This window comes from Alosa pseudoharengus, unplaced genomic scaffold (genome assembly GCF_046254945.1).
Source record: "Alosa pseudoharengus isolate Yale_2024_CS ecotype anadromous, Long Island Sound unplaced genomic scaffold, YU_APseudo_1.1 YU_APseudo_1.1_scf_11, whole genome shotgun sequence".
In the NCBI taxonomy this organism is placed as follows: domain Eukaryota; kingdom Metazoa; phylum Chordata; class Actinopteri; order Clupeiformes; family Clupeidae; genus Alosa; species Alosa pseudoharengus.
The window spans coordinates 40,521,934-40,541,933 of record NW_027468576.1 but is presented as its reverse complement, the minus strand read 5'-3'; the positions used below and the strand labels follow the sequence as shown (position 1 = coordinate 40,541,933).

The 20,000-nt window shown below is 47.2% G+C and overlaps 2 protein-coding genes across 4 annotated transcripts in view; one reads left to right on the top strand and one right to left on the bottom strand.

Annotated features, from left to right (window-relative positions):
• tmem259 (transmembrane protein 259) overlaps positions 1–9,542 on the bottom strand; it is a 34,014-nt gene extending 24,472 nt beyond the window's left edge. Inside the window, exons 1-3 of one of the 2 annotated variants that reach the window (XM_076279184.1) lie at positions 8,241–9,542; positions 5,769–6,101; positions 2,276–2,438 (exon numbers count right to left, since the gene is read on the bottom strand). In XM_076279184.1, the coding sequence (XP_076135299.1) occupies positions 2,276–2,438; positions 5,769–6,101; positions 8,241–8,456 (712 nt within the window). In that variant the 5' untranslated portion in view covers positions 8,457–9,542. The remainder of the gene's footprint in view (positions 1–2,275; positions 2,439–5,768; positions 6,102–8,240) is intronic. The other variant, XM_076279185.1, reaches the window with a different exon arrangement.
• A 152-nt stretch (positions 9,543–9,694) lies between these two features.
• med16 (mediator complex subunit 16) overlaps positions 9,695–20,000 on the top strand; it is a 16,775-nt gene continuing 6,469 nt past the window's right edge. For both annotated transcript variants that reach the window (XM_076279182.1, XM_076279183.1), the window contains exons 1-9: positions 9,695–9,987; positions 10,192–10,299; positions 10,783–10,952; positions 13,760–14,191; positions 14,616–14,721; positions 15,972–16,127; positions 17,183–17,403; positions 18,184–18,390; positions 18,644–18,854. In XM_076279182.1, coding sequence (XP_076135297.1) covers positions 9,849–9,987; positions 10,192–10,299; positions 10,783–10,952; positions 13,760–14,191; positions 14,616–14,721; positions 15,972–16,127; positions 17,183–17,403; positions 18,184–18,390; positions 18,644–18,854 — 1,750 coding nt within the window. In that variant the 5' untranslated portion in view covers positions 9,695–9,848. The remainder of the gene's footprint in view (positions 9,988–10,191; positions 10,300–10,782; positions 10,953–13,759; positions 14,192–14,615; positions 14,722–15,971; positions 16,128–17,182; positions 17,404–18,183; positions 18,391–18,643; positions 18,855–20,000) is intronic.

Here is a 20,000-nt window from a genome sequence, read left to right as displayed (position 1 = left end):
GGGGATGGATGGGGAGGGTGAAGGAAGAGAAGGGGAAAGGAGATGAAAGGAGAGGGGGGAGGGAGAGAAGAGGGGGAGTTGAAGAGAGACGGGGAAGAGAGGAAGAGATGAGGAGGAGAGGGAGAGAAAAGGACAGGAGGAGGGAAGGAGAGAGGAGAGGAAAGGTAGAGGAAGGGGAGGAGAGAGGAGAGGAAAGGACAGGAGGAGGGAAGGAGAGAGGAGAGGAAAGGACAGGAGGAGGGAAGGAGAGAGGAGAGGAAAGGACAGGAGGAGGGAAGGAGAGAGGAGAGGAAAGGTAGAGGAAGGGGAGGAGAGAGGAGAGAAAAGGACAGGAGGAGGGAAGGAGAGAGGAGAGGAAAGGTAGAGGAAGGGGAGGAACACACTGCCAGTAGTGCTGAGAGGTGCAAATATGGAACTGAATATAAATCGCATTTACATAGCAAACAAATACAGGTAGAGTAGTAATTAACAGCCCCAAATACAGGTAGAGTAGTAATTAACAGCCCCAAATACAGGTAGAGTAGTAATTAACAGGCCCAAATACAGGTAGAGTAGTAATTAACAGGCCCAAATACAGGTAGAGTAGTAATTAACAGGCCCAAATGTAGCCAGTTTAGGTACCCCTCTGCACTGCTGCATGTACCTGTATGAGAATGGGGGAGGTGGAGGAGGAGCAGAGGGGAGGTGGGGAGGAACAGGAGGAGGAGGAGGAGGAGTGCTGACTGAGTGTGCTACTGAGGCAGTGGAGGGAGTCAGATGAGGGAGGAGGTGGAAGAGGAAGCATAAGGAGGAGGAGGTGGAGGAGGAGCAGGAGGAGTCATAAGGAGGAGGAGGTGGAGCAGGAGGAGTCATAAGGAGGAGGAGTTCTGGCTGAGTCTGCTACTGAGGCAGTGGAGTCATAAGGAGCAGGAGGTGGAAGAGGAGTCATAAGGAGGAGGAGGTGGAGGAGGAGTCATAAGGAGGAGGAGGTGGAGGAGGAGTCATAGGGAGGAAAAGTAATCTCATCTCGACCTAGTGGTTGCGTTCCTAGAGTTTAGCAGAGTGGATGGGATTTTTTTTTAGAAAAAATATATCTCGGTGCACATTGGGATCTTAATTTAATGGCTTCTATATGCTAGGCACTGAGGTCACCTCTATTGCTTCTAGTGGTCATACCTTATTTTTAGGATCAGTTGAATTGTTTTGAATTTTTGTCGTAACATGGTGATAACGAACTACAGCTGCATGTGACGTCACAGGTTTGGGCGCTTAATCTCTAACTGATCAATACGGCAATTTGCTTAACTGTCTTAACATATTTTTGTAATAACGGAACGAGATGTAAACCGCGTGGTGTTTACCTTTATGTCTGGATAACTGGTGTTGTGCTTCTACTCAGATGAAGAGCTGCCAGTAAGTGTCAATGCTAACCAGGCTAATAAACAAACAATGCTACCGTGAGTAACGTCGAAGGGTAAAGTCATGTGACTTCTTTTGTAGTCCGTTTATGAAACAAAAGGAGCAATTTCGATTTTTTTAAATAAGGCAAAATAGGGCCTGACATTTTCACAGTTATAAGATTATTACTGTATAGACACTGAAAAATATTTTTGGTTGATAACTTCGCTGATTTGGCTTCACAATATTTAAAAAAAAATAGGTATATGGGACTTAACATTGGAGATGCTCTTCGATAGGAACGCAACCACTTGCTTGGTTTTCAGTTTCCCTCCCTATAAGGAGGAGGAGGTGGAGGAGGAGAAGGAGGAGTCATAAGGAGGAGGAGGAGCAGGAGGAGTCATAAGGAGGAGGACGAGGAGGAGGAGTCATAAGGAGGAGGAGGAGTCAAAAGGAGGAGGAGGAGGTGGAGGAGGAGTCATAAGGAGGAGCAGGAGGAGTCATAAGGAGGAGGAGAGGTGGAGGAGGAGCAGGAGGAAGAGTCATAAGGAGGAGGAGCAGGAGGAAGAGTCATAAGGAGGAGGAGGAGGTGGAGTCATAAGGAGGAGGAGAGGTGGAGGAGGAGCAGGAGGAAGAGTCATAAGGAGGAGGAGGAGGAGGAGGAGGAAGAGTCATAAGGAGGAGGAGGAGGAGGAGGAGGTGGAGGAGGAGTCATAAGGAGGAGGAGGAGGAGGTGGTGAGGAGGAGCAGGAGGAGTCATAAGGAGGAGGAGTGCTGGCTGAGTGTGCTACTGAGGCAGTGGAGTCATAAGGAGGAGGAGGAGGTGGAGGAGGAGTCGTAAGGAGGAGGAGGTGGAAGAGGAGGTGGTGATGGCTGGTTGTGCTGATTGTAGCTTTACCTGCGCGTGTTAGCATCTCTAGCTCGGAGACAGAGTCCTGCAGGGGCTGCATACCTTTAGTGGCCGCCTGACTGAAGGACAGCTCCACCGAGTCGTTCAGGCCCAGAGAGGACCCCCCGGCCTGCAGCGACGGCTTCAGACGAGGCTCCATGTCCAGTTCAAACTACAGCAGGAGAGGAAGAGAGGATGAGGGGATGCAGAGAGGGGGGAAAGGAAAGAAAGAGTTGGGGAAAGACAGGAGGAAAGAATGAGAGGGGAAGAAAAAATGGCAGGAAAGACGAGAACAGAAGAGAAAAGGGAGGAGGGGTGTAGAAGAGAGGAAGCGACAGATGGGGAGAAAAGAGGGAGAGAAGAGAGGGAGAGAAGAGAGGAAAAGAAGAGGGAGAAGAGAGGGAGAAGAGAGGGAGAAGAGAGGGAGAAGAGAGGGAGAGAAGAGAGGGAGAGAAGAGAGGGAGAGAAGATGGAGAGAAGAGGGAGAGAAGAGAGGGAGAGAAGAGAGGGAGAGAAGAGAGGGAGAGAAGAGGGAGAAGAGAGGAAAAGAAGAGGGAGAAGAGAGGGAGAAGAGAGGGAGAGAAGAGAGGGAGAGAAGATGGAGAGAAGAGGGAGAGAAGAGAGGGAGAGAAGAGAGGGAGAGAAGAGAGGGAGAGAAGAGAGGGAGAAGAGAGGGAGAAGAGAGGAAAAGAAGAGGGAGAAGAGAGGGAGAAGAGAGGGAGAGAAGAGAGGGAGAGAAGATGGAGAGAAGAGGGAGAGAAGAGAGGGAGAGAAGAGAGGGAGAGAAGAGAGGGAGAAGAGAGGGAGAGAAGAGAGGGAGAGAAGAGAGGGAGAGAAGAGAGGGAGAGAAGAGAGGGAGAGAAGAGAGGTTGAAGAGTTAGTGCACAATGGTCACATGTCAGATGGCAAAACGTGCATTTCAGACTAGGGATCGACCGATATATCGGCCGGCCGATATATCGGGCCGACATTTGCGTTTTTTACGTGTATCGGCATCGGCCGATAAGCCGCTGCTTTCGCTGATAGTTTTTTACCCGCATTATTTACATACAGGCGTCCACAGGCAGCTCTGTGTTGCTGGAGACGCTGCAATTCACGTGCAGACTGCCCCTCCCCCACGAGCAGAGTGCGGAAAGCCTGCTCTTCAAGACAACAGTAAACTTTAAACTTTCAAAGCATCTTTTAACTGTTTGACTTAGCTGAAATATTGCCATACACTTAAGGTGGAAGCAAGTTTGTGTGTCCAAATGGAAAACACGAATGATAGATAGGTAGGCTAATTTTTTTAATGCTTAATGATCGTTTATAGCCTAAAACTGCTTGCCATTGTATTTAGGGAGCTGCAAATAGCTACAGTAAGTTGTAGGCTATCCATATTCATGCGGTAGCTGTTACAAACACTGGTCATATGATTAAGTAGCCTAATGCCAACGTTGTTCTGTGGTATTTGTGAGAGTTTTATTCAGCGACCACCTGGCTGAGTGTTGGACGCGTGTGGTGTGTGTGTGTGTGTGTGTGTGTGTGTCTCCCTCCCTGAATGCCTGTTATATAAAACATGCTTGCCATTGTATTTAGGGAGCTGCAAATAGCTAAGTTGTAGGCTATCCGTATGCATGCGTTAGCGGTAGCCGTTACGAACACTGGTCAATCATATGATTAAGTAATGCCGACGTTGTTCCGAGATATTTGTGGGAGTTTTATTCAGCGACCACCGACCGCCACTGAGTTTTGGACACGTGTGGTGTGTGCGTCTCCCCCCCCCTCTCCCTTCGAGCGGGCGGAGTTGCCATCGCAGTGATATCAGAGCTTTAATAATGAGAGACATGTTATATGTAGTTGAATATTAATTCGTGTTAACGTTTATCATGTACCAGACATACCGTGTATGCCTTACTTGTTTAGAGCCGTTTGCTAACGTTATCATTGTCAATCCAGTTCAATGGTGGTTCGTCAGCTACCAAACAGACGTTTGTGTGTGCGTCTGGTCTGTCTCACTCAGTGGGACACACGCATCACAGCGATATGAGAGTGCTGCGCTACCTGAAGGAGAGATTTTAAAACTGAGAGATATGTTTTTATACCTTTTGACGTTGATGCCGTTTAGAACAGAAACATTTGATACCACGTTATTTTCCTCTGCCGATTTATGTTCTGTGGTTGACAAATCTGGCAGCTTTTTTTAGAAAAATATAGACATAGAAAAATTGAAACCATGCAGTCTTAAATTACAAATCAAGCACTTTATTTCAATAGCTACTTTTCAGGCTTATTGTTTTCTTAAATTATTTAAATGTGTTGACAAAGGACATTTTGTGATGACTTGAATTATGTCTTATAATATGTCAGCAAGCAATGCATCATCAAGGCTGTGTTGTAAGATGTTGATGAAAGCATTTTGCACAGTTAACCATATCCAGTGCACCCATCCATAAGTTCAATAAATGTTCCTTTTTTAAATTGAGACTTATAACATTTGTTATCATTTGTGTAATTATGTGTCATTTGTATGATGTAAATTGAGGGAGCAAAATAAAAGCAGTATCAGCTCCAAATATCGGCTCAAGAAAATCGGCAGCCTGTATCGGTCATCGGCTAAGGCTGATGGAAAAACAAATCGGTATCGGTACTAAAAAATCCATATCGGTCGATCCCTATTTCAGACCTCTATATTATCAAGAGTTTGGCAGGCGTGATTATCCAAAATCCACATTATTTTCTCCCTCTCTCCCCCTTCTCTCCATCTCTCCCCCTCTCTCTCTCCCCCTCTCTCCATCTCCCCCTCTCTCCATCTCCCCCTCTCTCCCCCTCTCTCTCCATCTCTCCACGCCTCTCTCCATCTCTCTCTCTCTCCATCTCTCCCCCTCTCCATCTCTCTCCCTTTCTCCCCCTCTCTCTCTCTCCATCTCTCTCTCCATCTCCCCCACCCTCTCTCTCCATCTCTCCCTCTCTCCATCCCTCTCTCATCTCTCCATTTGTCCCCCTCTCTCTCCATCTCTCCCTCTCTCTCTCCATCTCTCCCCATCTCTACATTTGTCCCCCTCTCTCTCCATCTCTCCCTCTCTCTCCCCCTCTCTCTCTCCATCTCTCCCCATCTCTCCATTTGTCCCCCTCTCTCTCTCTCTCCCTCCCTCCATCTCCCCCTCTCTCTCCATCTCTCCCCCTCTCCCCATCTCTCCCTCTCTCCCCCTCTCTCTCCATCTCTCCCTCTCTCTCCCTCCATCTCTCCCCCCTCTCTCCATCTCTCCATCTCTCCCCCCTCTCTCCATCTCTCCCCCCTCTCTCCATCTCTCCCCCCTCTCTCCATCTCTCCCCCCTCTCTCTCCCCCTCTCTCTCCCCCTCTCTCTCCATCTCTCTCTCCATCTCTCTCCATCTCTCCCCCTCTCTCCCCCTCTCTCTCCATCTCTCCCCCTCTCTCTCCATCTCTCCCCCTCTCTCTCCATCTCTCCCCCTCTCTCTCTCCCTCTCTCCCCCATCTCTCCATCTCTCCACCAGCTTCCTCACCTGCACAGAGCTGTTGTCAAACATGTCCATGGTCATCTCGTCCTCGTCGTCCTCCTCGGGCGAGAGGTGCTGTACGGCGCCGAGTCCGGCCGCGTCCCCCTGGTCCTGCAGCGTCCCGCCGGGCTCGTCGCCCTCGGGCTCCTTGACGAGGCCCTGGAAGCCCTCGGTCTCGTAGAACTGCAGGAAGATGGGCGCGCGGCTAGAGTTGCGCTGGATCTCCACGCGCAGGATGCCGTCGCGAGGCCACTTCTCCCGCACGTGCTCCAGGCAGTTGATGGGCGAGCGCGAGAACGCGATGTGGATGTACGCCAGGATGAAGAGCACAAACAGGGCCTGAGGAGGAGGAAGAGGAGGAGGAAGAGGACGCTCATTTATGCACATCAGTGCAATATTAATCACAACAGAAGGTGACAATAAGCGACATGTGTAAACAAAGACTATAAACAACAACAATGGTGCAGCTGAGGGGCACGTCTGGGCAGAAGGGCATTAAGAGGGGTGGGCAGAGGGGCACGTCTGGGCAGAAGGGCATTAAGAGGGGTGGGCAGAGGGGCACGTCTGGGCAGAAGGGCATTAAGAGGAGACAGATTAATCAGTGGCTGCTCGTAATGTGCACAGATGACACACACACACACTGCATGGGTTGTTCAGATGATGACACACACACACACACACTGCATGGGTTGTTCAGATGATGACACACACACACACACACACTGCATGGGTTGTTCAGATGATGACACACACACACACACACACACTGCATGGGTTGTTCAGATAATGACACACACACACACACTGCATGGGTTGTTCAGATAATGACACACACACACACACACTGCATGGGTTGTTCAGATGATGACACACACACACTGCATGGGTTGTTCAGGGGCATCGTTTTAGCTAGTAGTGTTCATGAGCACAGGAGATAATGATGACGATGATGATGAAGGTGATTATGTCCATCCTGGACAGGTGCCATCCCATCTGACCACAAGTCCTCACTGGCCTGTAGGTGTTTGAGAGGCAGGTGCGCTCTGAGGTCACACTGGCCTGTAGGTGTTTGAGAGGCAGGTGCGCTCTGAGGTCACACTGGCCTGTAGGTGTTTGAGGCAGGTGTGCTCTGAGGTCACACTGGCCTGCTGCTGATGAGGTGTCGCTGCTGCCGCCCAGTGCACACTGCATGTTGCCATGGCGATGAGGTTCCGCTGCTGCCGCGCAGTGCACACTGCATGTTGCCATGGCGATGAGGTGCCGCTGCTGCCGCGCAGTGCACACTGCATGTTGCCATGGCGATGCAAGCTTGTCTTTGATTTCACATTCCTCATGACACTTGCCCTCAAGCAATGTGGCATAGCTAATAATGCTCTGTGCCATCCGGTGAGGTGGCATTGCTAATGCTCTGAGCACTGGGTGTGGTGACAGGTGATCCAGTGCTATGGTGCAAACATGTACCTTCCTCTGTCTTTGTGCAGGACAAAAACACCCTTTGCACACTCGCATCAGTAGAAAGGAGTGGCGAGAAAGACACTGACCAGTGCAAGACAGAAGCCACACGCGCTCTCCCACGATAAACAAGACTTCCTGGCAGATGCCACACTTCCTAGAGGAGGCTTCCTCACAGATCCACAGGGAGCACCTGCTCTGTCTGCATCGGGCTCTGCACATGACGAAGCAGTTGAGCAGTGGCTCTGCACATGACTGAGCAGTTGAGCAGTGGCTGCTATGCACCTGTGTGCAACACTGGGACTTACCCACGTGATGAATGACTTAATTACACAACCGCGTTTCAACACACAGACTGTAGGCTAAAGTATAGTTAGGAAAACACCCACGTTGCTTCCTTTGCGGCTTTCGGAGTAGGGCGCGTGTTGGAGGAGGACAGAGTAAGTTGAAATTCGGTCGGTGAACTCGCCCTGAATAGTATAGGGGTAAAGCCTAGATTGGGAAAGCCTCTCGCTGAGACCTCTAGGAAGGATTTGTGGCCGTCAACCCAACATGACGCGCTTTAGTGTTGCAGTAGTTCGATTTGAATTGCGACTGAGCATACAGTTATGCCATCTTAACTTCAAGCCACTTGGCAGTATACCTCTTCCAAGGCGCCACAGAAAAATCCGTTTAAGATTTGTGTCTACAGAGGACATGAGCGACACCAAGCATGCGCAGTACACTAGCAGCTAATTGAGCGCTTACCAAAACAGAGTAAGCTGTTCATGAACACGCAAACTGCACCCACCAAAAAGCATTTTAACAATTATGCTGTCAACTTTTAGCATAACCGCCATAGTTTGGCCCAACTTCAAAACAAAGCCATTTCCTACTTCCTGCATTTCCAGAAATAACTGGGCTTCTACAGAGTGAATAGTCGAATACTTTCCCTACGTGAAAAATAAAATAAAAACACTCTCTGTTGTGCTCATGAACCAGCACGCTAAATACATCATTTGAACACTGAGTTAGAAAATGCCTTACCTTTAACAGGACGAAGAACTCGAAGATCCGACGAAATGATGGTGGGAACAGTCGTGCATAGGTCACTGCCATCTTAAAGAATAGGGCGTGAAAGAGCCGGTCTCGCACGTTGATCAGTGGGTTTTGGTTTATATTAGGATTTCTGATCCTATTCGCCCCGCCATTGTTGTTTAGGGGAATGTTGTTGTTGTTGACATTAGCCTGATTCTCAGACATTGTGCTCTCGCAGAATGCTTTCGTGGAAAGTCTGCTTTAATCGGGTTAGGTTCCAAGAACTCGCGGCTACGGGTGCTCCCACCAAACGAGCTAGCTATAAAGCTAGCGAATAGGTGTGTTAAAATTGCATTAATGTTGCCAGTGATTGTGGCTGGACTGTCACTGGTTCAACGGTTAACGGTTGAAATACACCTCTTCCTCACGACCTTTAGTGATTTTAAACTCAAGTTCTAACGTTGTCTCACGCACTCTGACCATTTCCTTATGATGACTGCCATTAGCATAGTAACTTTGAAATGGCTCCTCCACCTTGATTCATTCAATCGTTGTTAGTTCAGTGGGAAAGAACACTAGTATATTGAATTTGCTGTTAGCATGGGCTGTTTACATGTCTAGCCAACTTAACCTACACACTCCCTGTTCTCTTTGCAAATCGATGTTTGATTCGTCAACAAGTTAAGCCGGTGACAAATGGGAGTCCTAGCATTCTGTAGGACAAATTCTCCTCTGTTGTTGAAAGGTAGTTCCCGTGAAATGTCGCAAGCAAGATTTCTGGGAACAATATTTTCCAATACTCACTGGCCGATCAACAGCATCAGAGCAGGCTAGCCTTGCTAACGGGTACGTGTGCAATAATGCGCACTTCAATGTGACATCAGCTTGCCTTTCTTTCACGACGTTTAATTTGAGCTTCACGGATAACTAAATCCATTCACACTGCATACGTAAGCGAACTCAGGGGAAAGCCCTCGCTTAGTATCAATAAATGTCGGCCCCTGACTCGCTGGAAATTGTATAACAAATAGATACCTAGAGTCTAGCTAAAGCTCGCTTCGTTATGCCATATCTGACGTTCCCATCCGACATATGCTAGCTAGAATAGCTAACTCTACAGAACCCGTATGTGCAAGTTGCAAATTTGTTCCAATCGCAAACTTCTTTCCTTGTAGCTTCAGTCGGTTACACTTTACGGTGAGTCAATCCGTCGGTCACGAATTATGTCTAATATTTTACTGACTGTGATGCACAAATGTACAAATTATACGTATATGGAGTTCCCGGACCTGTTTACACAACCATTTTCTCAAGCTAAGTAGTGAGGAGCAAGCAAGACAACATCCTGCCGAAGTAAAGGTGACTACAAGAGGAGAAAAAATGATAGCGTCATCTACAGGTGGATGACCACATAACGGTTGTTGTTCTTTTACTCCACGTCTGTAGGTGGCACTAGTAAGCACAATGCCAGGCAACATCGAAACATAACTCATAGGAAAGCAAAGAAGCCCGGGCGAAGAAGGGGGAAACAAATGAAGAGTTAGCTAGTGTTACATCGCAATATCAAAACTCTTACTCCTATCAAGTTGACTTACAGTTAACTTTCATGAACAGAAGATGGAAGTAGGATATGTCTGTGAGTGGGAGAAGAGACCCAGGAGCAACCATTGCCCTTCAATCCCGCTTGTGTGTGCATGGTCATGCAGAAACCTCATCGCGTTCACCACCGATCTTAAAAATGAAGAGGATGAAAAAGGTAATCTTCATAGCCAGTATTCACTTTATTATTGATTTGGCTGTTACGTTGCCATTGTCTATGAATATATTCTATTATGGTGCTCCTCCTATGTCATGTGTCGACGTCAGCTAATGTTGCGTAGACTACAAGGCCACATTCGTCTGACGTCGGGCTGATTAAAATAGTGTTGGGATTAATCGTTATGCTGTCTTCACATTTCAGATCTTAGCCGTATGATTCATATTATCGATACGGAGCATCCATGGGACGTGTACTCGATCAACTCGGGCCACACAGAGGTGATCAGCTGCTTGGAATGGGACCAGTCAGGTGCGTTTCTGCATTCGCCTGAGTTAAAATGAACTATGGATGGAGCCTGTCAGAAAAATCACATTTCATTCCAATTCAGCTGAACTTTAGTTCAGGTTCACGATATCATTATTTTTTAGATAACCTAATGATGCTTAAATTATGTATAGGCCTAAGGACAGCTTCTGGCTTCTTTGATAATTCTTCATGGCATGAAGCCAGTCAGATTATTCCCAGCTGTCCCTAGAATATAGAAAAGCCTTTTATCTCCAGACAAGAAAGTTTCAGAAGTTTGGCGTAGATTTTATTCAGTTGTCCTGTTCCTTAGTAACCAAGGTCCACCTAGTCTAGGTCATGGGCTATACCCATATGGACCTATGTAACGGTTCTGTGGTTGGATAAAGGTGTTCGCTAGATGAATGGATGTTATTTAACTGTTCTGTGATTGGATAAAGGGGTCTGCTAGATGATTGGATGTAAATTGTGTTGTCATGCGTTCCGCAGGGTCGCGGTTGTTGTCAGCGGACGGCGACGGTCAGATCAAGTGCTGGGCCATGACGGAGCATCTGGTGAACAGCTGGGAGAGCACGCACAGCAGTGCGGTGGACGGCGACCCCATCGTGGCCCTGTCCTGGCTACACAACGGCGTCAAACTGGCCCTGCATGTGGAGAAGGTCAGTGAACACCATCACTAATGATTAAGAGCACCACAGCTAACTGCAGTTCAGAACAACACCATCACTAATGATTAAGAGCACCACAGCTAACTGCAGTTAATAACAACACCATCACTAATGATTAAGAGCACCACAGCTAACTGCAGTTCAGAACAACACCATCACTAATGATTAAGAGCACCACAGCTAACTGCAGTTCATAACAACACCATCACTAATGATTAAGAGCAACACAGCTAACTGCAGTTCATAACAACACCATCACTATGCGACAGTCATATCAACATCACTAATGATTAAGAGCACCACAGCTAACTGCAGTTCATAACAACACCATCACTATGCGACAGTCATATCAACATCACTAATGATTAAGAGCACCACAGCTAACTGCAGTTCAGAACAACACCATCACTATGGGACAGTCATATCAACATCACTAATGATTAAGAGCACCACAGCTAACTGCAGTTCAGAACAACACCATCACTATGGGACAGTCATATCAACATCACTAATGATTAAGAGCACCACAGCTAACTGCAGTTCATAACAACACCATCACTATGCGACAGTCATATCAACATCACTAATGATTAAGAGCACCACAGCTAACTGCAGTTCATAACAACACCATCACTATGCGACAGTCATATCAACATCACTAATGATTAAGAGCACCACAGCTAACTGCAGTTCATAACAACACCATCACTATGCGACAGTCATATCAACATCACTAATGATTAAGAGCACCACAGCTAACTGCAGTTCATAACAACACCATCACTAATGATTAAGAGCAACACAGCTAACTGCAGTTCATAACAACACCATCACTATGGGACAGTCATATCAACATCACTAATGATTAAGAGCACCACAGCTAACTGCAGTTCATAACAACACCATCACTATGGGACAGTCATATCAACATCACTAATGATTAAGAGCACCACAGCTAACTGCAGTTCATAACAACACCATCACTATGGGACAGTCATATCAACATCACTAATGATTAAGAGCACCACAGCTAACTGCAGTTCATAACAACACCATCACTAATGATTAAGAGCAACACAGCTAACTGCAGTTCATAACAACACCATCACTAATGATTAAGAGCACCACAGCTAACTGCAGTTCATAACAACACCAATACTATGGGACAGTCATATCAACATCACTAATGATTAAGAGCACCACAGCTAACTGCAGTTCATAACAACACCATCACTATGCGACAGTCATATCAACATCACTAATGATTAAGAGCAACACAGCTAACTGCAGTTCATAACAACACCATCACTATGCGACAGTCATATCAACATCACTAATGATTAAGAGCAACACAGCTAACTGCAGTTCATAACAACACCATCACTATGGGACAGTCATATCAACATCACTAATGATTAAGAGCACCACAGCTAACTGCAGTTCATAACAACACCATCACTATGCGACAGTCATATCAACATCACTAATGATTAAGAGCACCACAGCTAACTGCAGTTCAGAACAACACCATCACTATGCGACAGTCATATCAACATCACTAATGATTAAGAGCACCACAGCTAACTGCAGTTCATAACAACACCATCACTATGGGACAGTCATATCAACATCACTAATGATTAAGAGCACCACAGCTAACTGCAGTTCATAACAACACCATCACTATGCGACAGTCATATCAACATCACTAATGATTAAGAGCAACACAGCTAACTGCAGTTCATAACAACACCATCACTAATGATTAAGAGCACCACAGCTAACTGCAGTTCATAACAACACCATCACTATGCGACAGTCATATCAACATCACTAATGATTAAGAGCACCACAGCTAACTGCAGTTCATAACAACACCATCACTATGCGACAGTCATATCAACATCACTAATGATTAAGAGCAACACAGCTAACTGCAGTTCATAACAACACCATCACTATGCGACAGTCATATCAACATCACTAATGATTAAGAGCAACACAGCTAACTGCAGTTCATAACAACACCATCACTATGGGACAGTCATATCAACATCACTAATGATTAAGAGCACCACAGCTAACTGCAGTTCATAACAACACCATCACTATGCGACAGTCATATCAACATCACTAATGATTAAGAGCACCACAGCTAACTGCAGTTCAGAACAACACCATCACTATGCGACAGTCATATCAACATCACTAATGATTAAGAGCACCACAGCTAACTGCAGTTCATAACAACACCATCACTATGCGACAGTCATATCAACATCACTAATGATTAAGAGCACCACAGCTAACTGCAGTTCATAACAACACCATCACTATGCGACAGTCATATCAACATCACTAATGATTAAGAGCACCACAGCTAACTGCAGTTCAGAACAACACCATCACTATGCGACAGTCATATCAACATCACTAATGATTAAGAGCAACACAGCTAACTGCAGTTCAGAACAACACCATCACTATGGGACAGTCATATCAACATCACTAATGATTAAGAGCAACACAGCTAACTGCAGTTTAGAACAACACCATCACTATGGGACAGTCATATCAACATCACTATGAGCTAGGGCAGCTATGAGGAGCTCAGTGTAACTCTAAAGAGAGACTTTTTAACTGCATAGGTTACTGCATGGTCTTTGTTCTCAAAAACAAGTCTAGTGTGGTTTGTAGCTCGTCTTCAAGAGATTGTTTCAGAAACAACAGCACGGAGCTCAATGACCAGTTATCACATTTGGCTTTCTACCCTTGTCTTGCTTATCTCCCTGTTGCAGTCGGGCTCCACTAACTTTGGGGAGAAGTTCTCGCGGGTGAAGTTCTCGCCGTCGTTGACGCTGTTCGGGGGGAAGCCGATGGAGGGCTGGTTGGCCGTAACGGTCAGTGGCCTGGTGACCGTGTCTCTGCTCAAGCCCAACGGCGCGTTGCTAAGCGCCAGTGAGAGTCTGTGCCGCCTGCGTGGCCGCGTGGCGCTCGCCGACATCGCTTTCACGGGCGGAGGCAACATCGTCGTCGCGGCGACGGATGGGAGCAGCTCGTCGCCAGTGCAGTTCTACAAGGTGTGTGTGAGCGTGGTGAACGAGAAGTGTCGCATCGACACCGAGCTGCTGCCCTCCCTCTTCATGCGCTGCACCACTGACCCCGCACGCAGAGACAAGTACCCGGCCGTCACGCACCTCAAGTTCCTCACGCGCGAGAACTCCGAACAGGTGAGCAGACGCCACTACTTCTGGTCTCATACAGACTCAGGGGGGGGGGTCACTGTACCAGACTCAGGGGGGTCTCATGGGGGGTCACTGTACCGACCTGATGTTTCTAATGAATGAAGTAGTGAATGAGAAGATGTGTACTCTACTGCCTTACTGGCGTCTACAAGCGTCTTACAGATGTGTTGATGTTGTAGATACAGATCTATTGATGTTGTATACAGATGTGTTGATGTTGTAGATACAGACGTGTTGATGTTGTAGATACAGATGTGTTGATGTTGTAGATACAAGCGTCTTACAGATGTGTTGATGGTTGTTGCAGTGTAACAGTGTAAGTATCCGTTAATGATCGTGTAAGTATGCGTTGATGATGGTGTCTGTGTTGGTGTAATTGTAAGTGTTGTTTTTGTGTTTGTGTTTGTAGGTGCTGCTTTGTGCCTCTAGTCAGATGGGCAGCATAGTGGAGTGCTGGTCACTGCGGAAGGAAGGACTTCCTGTCAATAACATTTTCCACCAGCGCTCACCAGCCGGTAGGCCACTCCCACAGCACCACACTGGCCACTCCCACAGCATCACACTGGCCACTCCCACGGCATCACACTGGCCACTCCCACAGCAACACACTGGCCACTCCCACAGCATCACACAGACCACTCCCACAGCACCACACTGGCCCCTTCCACAGCGCTCACCAGCCGGTAGGCCACTCCCACAGCACCATACACAATATACACATAAATGCACACACACACACACACACACACACACACACACACACACACAGCCAATATACACATAAATGCACACACACACACACACAGCCAATATACACATAAATGCACACACACACACACACAGCCAATATACACATAAATGCACACACACACACACACACACACAGCCAATATACACATAAATGCACACACACACAGCCAATATACACATAAATGCAAACACACACACACACACACACACATCCAATATACACATAAATGCACACACACACACAGCCAATATACACATAAATGCAAACACACACACACACACACACACACACAGCCAATATACACATAAATGCACACACACACAGCCAATATACACATAGATGCAAACACACACACACACACACACACACAGCCAATATACACATAAATGCACACACACACAGCCAATATACACATAAATGCACACACACACACACACACACACACACACACACACACACAGCCAATATACACATAAATGCACACACACACACACACAGCCAATATACACATAAATGCACACACACACACACACACACACAGCCAATATACACATAAATGCACACACACACACACACACACACACACACAGCCAATATATACATAAATGCACACACATACACACACACACACACAGCCAATATACACATAAATGCACACACACACACACACACACACACAGCCAATATACACATAAATGCAAACACACACACACACACACACACACACACAGCCAATATACACATAAATGCACACACACACAGCCAATATACACATAAATGTACACACACACACACACACACACACACAGGCTGTAAAACAGACACAGCCCAGCAAAGCCAGAGCAGTTGACTTCCTTGTGTTGAGTGTTTGTGTTTGTAAACAGACTTCCTTGTGTTGAGTGTTTGTGTTTGTAAACAGACTTCGTGGTGTTGAGTGTTTGTGTTTGTAAACAGACTTCGTTGTGTTGAGTGTTTGTGTTTGTAAATAGCGTCGTCCTCTCTCTCTTCCCTCAGTGGGCGAGAAGCAGCCCATGATCCTGAAGTGGCGAATCCTCTCCGCCACCAACGACCTTGACCGCGTGTCCGCCGTCGCTCTTCCCAAGCTGCCCATCTCCATCTCCAACACCGACCTCAAAGTGGCGTCCGACACCAAGTTCTGCCCTGGCCTGGGTGAGGAGAGAGAGAGAGAGAGAGGGAGAGAGGGAGAGGGAGAGGGAGAGAGAGAGAGCAGTGTTTCCCACAGAATTGGATTCAATTTGTGGCGGTAGCTGACTTGGACAACGGGGGGGTATTATGTATAGGTCTAATTGAGTGCCTGTCACTTTAAGACATTCGTGATTAACACAGTTAAAAGGCTGCTGATGTGTGGATGCAATTCATAACGTTTTCTACATAGTTAAAATAAAGGTTCGTACTTTTCCTTGGGACAAGCACTTTTGAATTTTGGAAAACACTTTTCCATTTACATCGGGATTTTGCATTCAGTGTCAGCGTCAATAAAATGAGCCCTTCAACGAAATTGACAAGCAGCTGTAAGTAGGCTAAGCATGCTAAATTCGACATCCAAACAGTATTCTAACGTTAGCTTTGAGATACTGCTTGATTGCATAACTTAGTTTAGTCTCTTCAATGTAGCCTACTATGTTGTGATAAGACCTTAGCAGAGTTAACTTCGATGCAGCAGTTTTGAACAAATTTGCGCAGCATGGTCACGATGCTAAGCGGATTTAATAGCAATTTAGCCAGACGTCTTCTATGCAATGCTTCTATGTGGCAACAACAATCCTTCAGATCGTGAATATTTTGTTAAATGCTCATGCAGAGGAGGGACGGGGCAAGGAAAGGCTGCGTGCGTAAAAAGCGCAGCTCAATGGCAATGCAAGGAATTAAATTAAACATAGAATATTAATCTGTGGCGGCCAATTTTGATTTTGTGGTGCCCCGCCACAGATTAGTCAATGTATGGGAAACACTGGAGAGAGAGAGAGGGAGAATGGGGACTGCTAACTGATGCTAATCTCTTGTTTGTTGCGTGTGTGTGTGTGTGTGTGTGCGCGTGTGCGTGCGTGCGCGCGTGTGTGTGTTTGTGCGCGCGCGCGTGTGTTTGGGTGTGTGCGTGTGCGTGTGCTCGCGTGTGTGTGTTTGTGTGTGTGTGTGCGCGCGTGTGTGTGTGTGCGTGCGTGCGCGCGCGCGTGTGTGTTTGTGTGTGTGCACGCACACTTTAGGCCTGGCTCTGGCATTCCACGACGGCAGTATTCAGGTTCTGCACCGGCTCTCTCTCCACACCATGGGCGTGTACTACGGTTCTTCCTCCGGTTCCTCCCAGCGTGTGGGCGAGGAACCCGCTATCAAGAGGCAGCGTGCCGGAGGCCCCACCATCCACTTCAAGGCCCTGCAGTTCTCCTGGACCTCCCTGGCCCTGGTCGGAGTGGACAACCACGGGAAGGTGAGTGCACCATTGCAGGGTGGAGTTATCTCACTCTATTGTGTTAAGGTTGAGTATTAGGGTGGAGTTATCTCACTCTATTGTGTTAAGGTTGAGTATTAGGATGGAGTTATTTCACTGTATTGTGTTAGGGTGGAGTATTAAGGTGGAGTTATCTCACTGTATTGTGTTAAGGTTGAGTATTAGGGTGGAGTTATCTCACTGTATTGTGTTAAGGTGGAGTTATGTCACTGTATTGTGTTAAGGATGGGGTATTAGGTTGGAGTTATCTCACTGTATTGTGTTAAGGTGGAGTGTTAAGGTGGAGTTATGTCACTGTATTGTGTTAAGGTGGAGTTATCTCACTGTATTGTGTTAAGGTGGAGTGTTAAGGTGGAGTTATGTCACTGTATTGTGTTAAGGTGGAGTTATCTCACTGTATTGTGTTAAGGTGGAGTTATGTCACTGTATTGTGTTATTCTTCTTCATAATACTGAAATCATGATGGGTTTAGTTGTTATTGTGAAAAGGCATTTTGATGCAGTCCCATCCCAGCTTTATCAGAGGGATGTACTTACAGTAATGACAATAATAATGTCCTTTTTTCTGTTCTCCATCTTTCTCTCTTCTTTTCCTGCTCTTTCCATCTTTCCCTCTCTTCTCTCCCTGTTCTCTCCATCTTTCTCTCTTCTTTTCCTGCTCTTTCCATCTTTCCCTCTCTTCTCTCCCTGTTCTCTCCATCTTTCTCTCTCTTTTCTCCCTGCTCTCCATCTTTCTCTCTCCTCTGGCTGTGTCCATCAGCTGCACATGATCCGCGTGTCGCCCTCCATGGGTCAGATGCTGGACATGAACACGCTGCTGCGACACCTGCTGTTCCTGCTGGAGTACTGCATGGTCACTGGCTACGACTGGTGGGACGTGCTGCTCCATGTGCAGCCAGGGATGGTGCACAACCTGGTGGAGCGTCTGCACGAGGAGTACATGAGGCAGAACCAGGCCCTGCAGCAGGTACCCGCGGAACCTTTTAGAACACGGTTTGGGTAGATCATAGAGGTGTAAGTGAGTTTGCATTGGGTTCCTGTTAAAGACTACTGTACCGTTCTGCCTGTTCTGTCAGGTTCTGTTAAAGTTCTGCCTGTTCTGTCAGGTTCTGTTAAAGTTCTGCCTGTTCTGTCAGGTTCTGTTAAAGACTACTGTACTGTTCTGCATGTTCTGTCAGGTTCTGTTAAAGACTACTGTACTGTTCTGCATGTTCTGTCAGGTTCTGTCCACGCGGATCGTGGCGGTGAAGGCGTCGCTGTGTAAGTTGTCGTCGGCGACGGCGGCGCGTGCCTGTGACTTCCACGCTAAGCTCCTCCTCATCGCTATAAGCTCCACCCTCAAGTCGCTGCTGCGCCCGCACGTGCTCAGTACGCCCGACAAGAGTCCCGGTGACCGCCTGGCCGAGATCTGCACCAAAAACACCGACACTGGTGAGTCTGGCTTTACACACACACACACACACACTTTGCTTTACCGAAACTAGCCTTTTGTTGAAAACCTCTCGTAACACACACACACACACACACTTGCAGGAAAAGGCCCTTCAGTTGCTCACTCACCACTGAGTGAAGGTGTGTCTTCTCCTACAGTCTGTCTCTCTCCATGATGGTGTCTCGTCTCGACGCTTTCAGAGTAGATAACAGCTCTGCTCCGCTCAGCCATCTTGTTAACCAGCACAGAGGCCCTCTCTTCTATCTCCTCTCTCATCCCTCTCTCCTCTCTCTTCTCTCATCTCTCTCCTCTCTCATCCCTCTCTCCTCTCTCTTCTCTCATCCCTCTCTTCTCTCTTCTATCTCTTCTCTCATCCCTCTCTTCTATCTCCTCTCTCATCCCTCTCTTTTCTCTTCCCTCTCTTCTCTCTGTTCTCTCATCCCTCTCTTCTCTCTCTTCTCTCATCCCTCTCTTCTATCTCTTCCCTCTCCTCTCTCTCCTCTCATCCCTCTCTTCTCTCTCCTCTCTCATCCCTCTCCTCTCTCATCCCTCTCTTCTCTCTTCCCTCTCTTCTTTCTTCTCTCTCATCCCTCTCTTCTCTCTCTTCTTTCATCCCTCTCTTCTCTCCTCTCTCTTCCCTCTCTTTACTTTCTTCTCACTCATCCCTCTCTTCTCTCTCATCCCTCTCTTCTCTCTCATCCCTCTCTTCTCTCTCTTCTCTCATCCCTCTCTTCTCTCTCATCCCTCTCATCCCTCTCTTCTCTCATCCCTCTCTTCTCTCACTGCTCCCATGGTAGGCTAGCTCTACTAGTCTCTTCTCTCTCTTCTCTCACTGCTCCCTTGGTAGGCTCTTCTCTCATCCCTCTCTTCTCTCATCCCTCTCATCCCTCTCTTCTCTCATCCCTCTCTTCTCTCACTGCTCCCATGGTAGGCTAGCTCTACTAGTCTCTTCTCTCTCTTCTCTCACTGCTCCCTTGGTAGGCTCTTCTCTCATCCCTCTCTTCTCTCATCCCTCTCATCCCTCTCTTCTCTCATCCCTCTCTTCTCTCACTGCTCCCTTGGTAGACTAGCTCTACTAGCTCTGCTAGCTCTGCTAGCTCTACTAGCTCTACTAGCTCTGCTATCTCTGCTAGCTCTACTAGCTC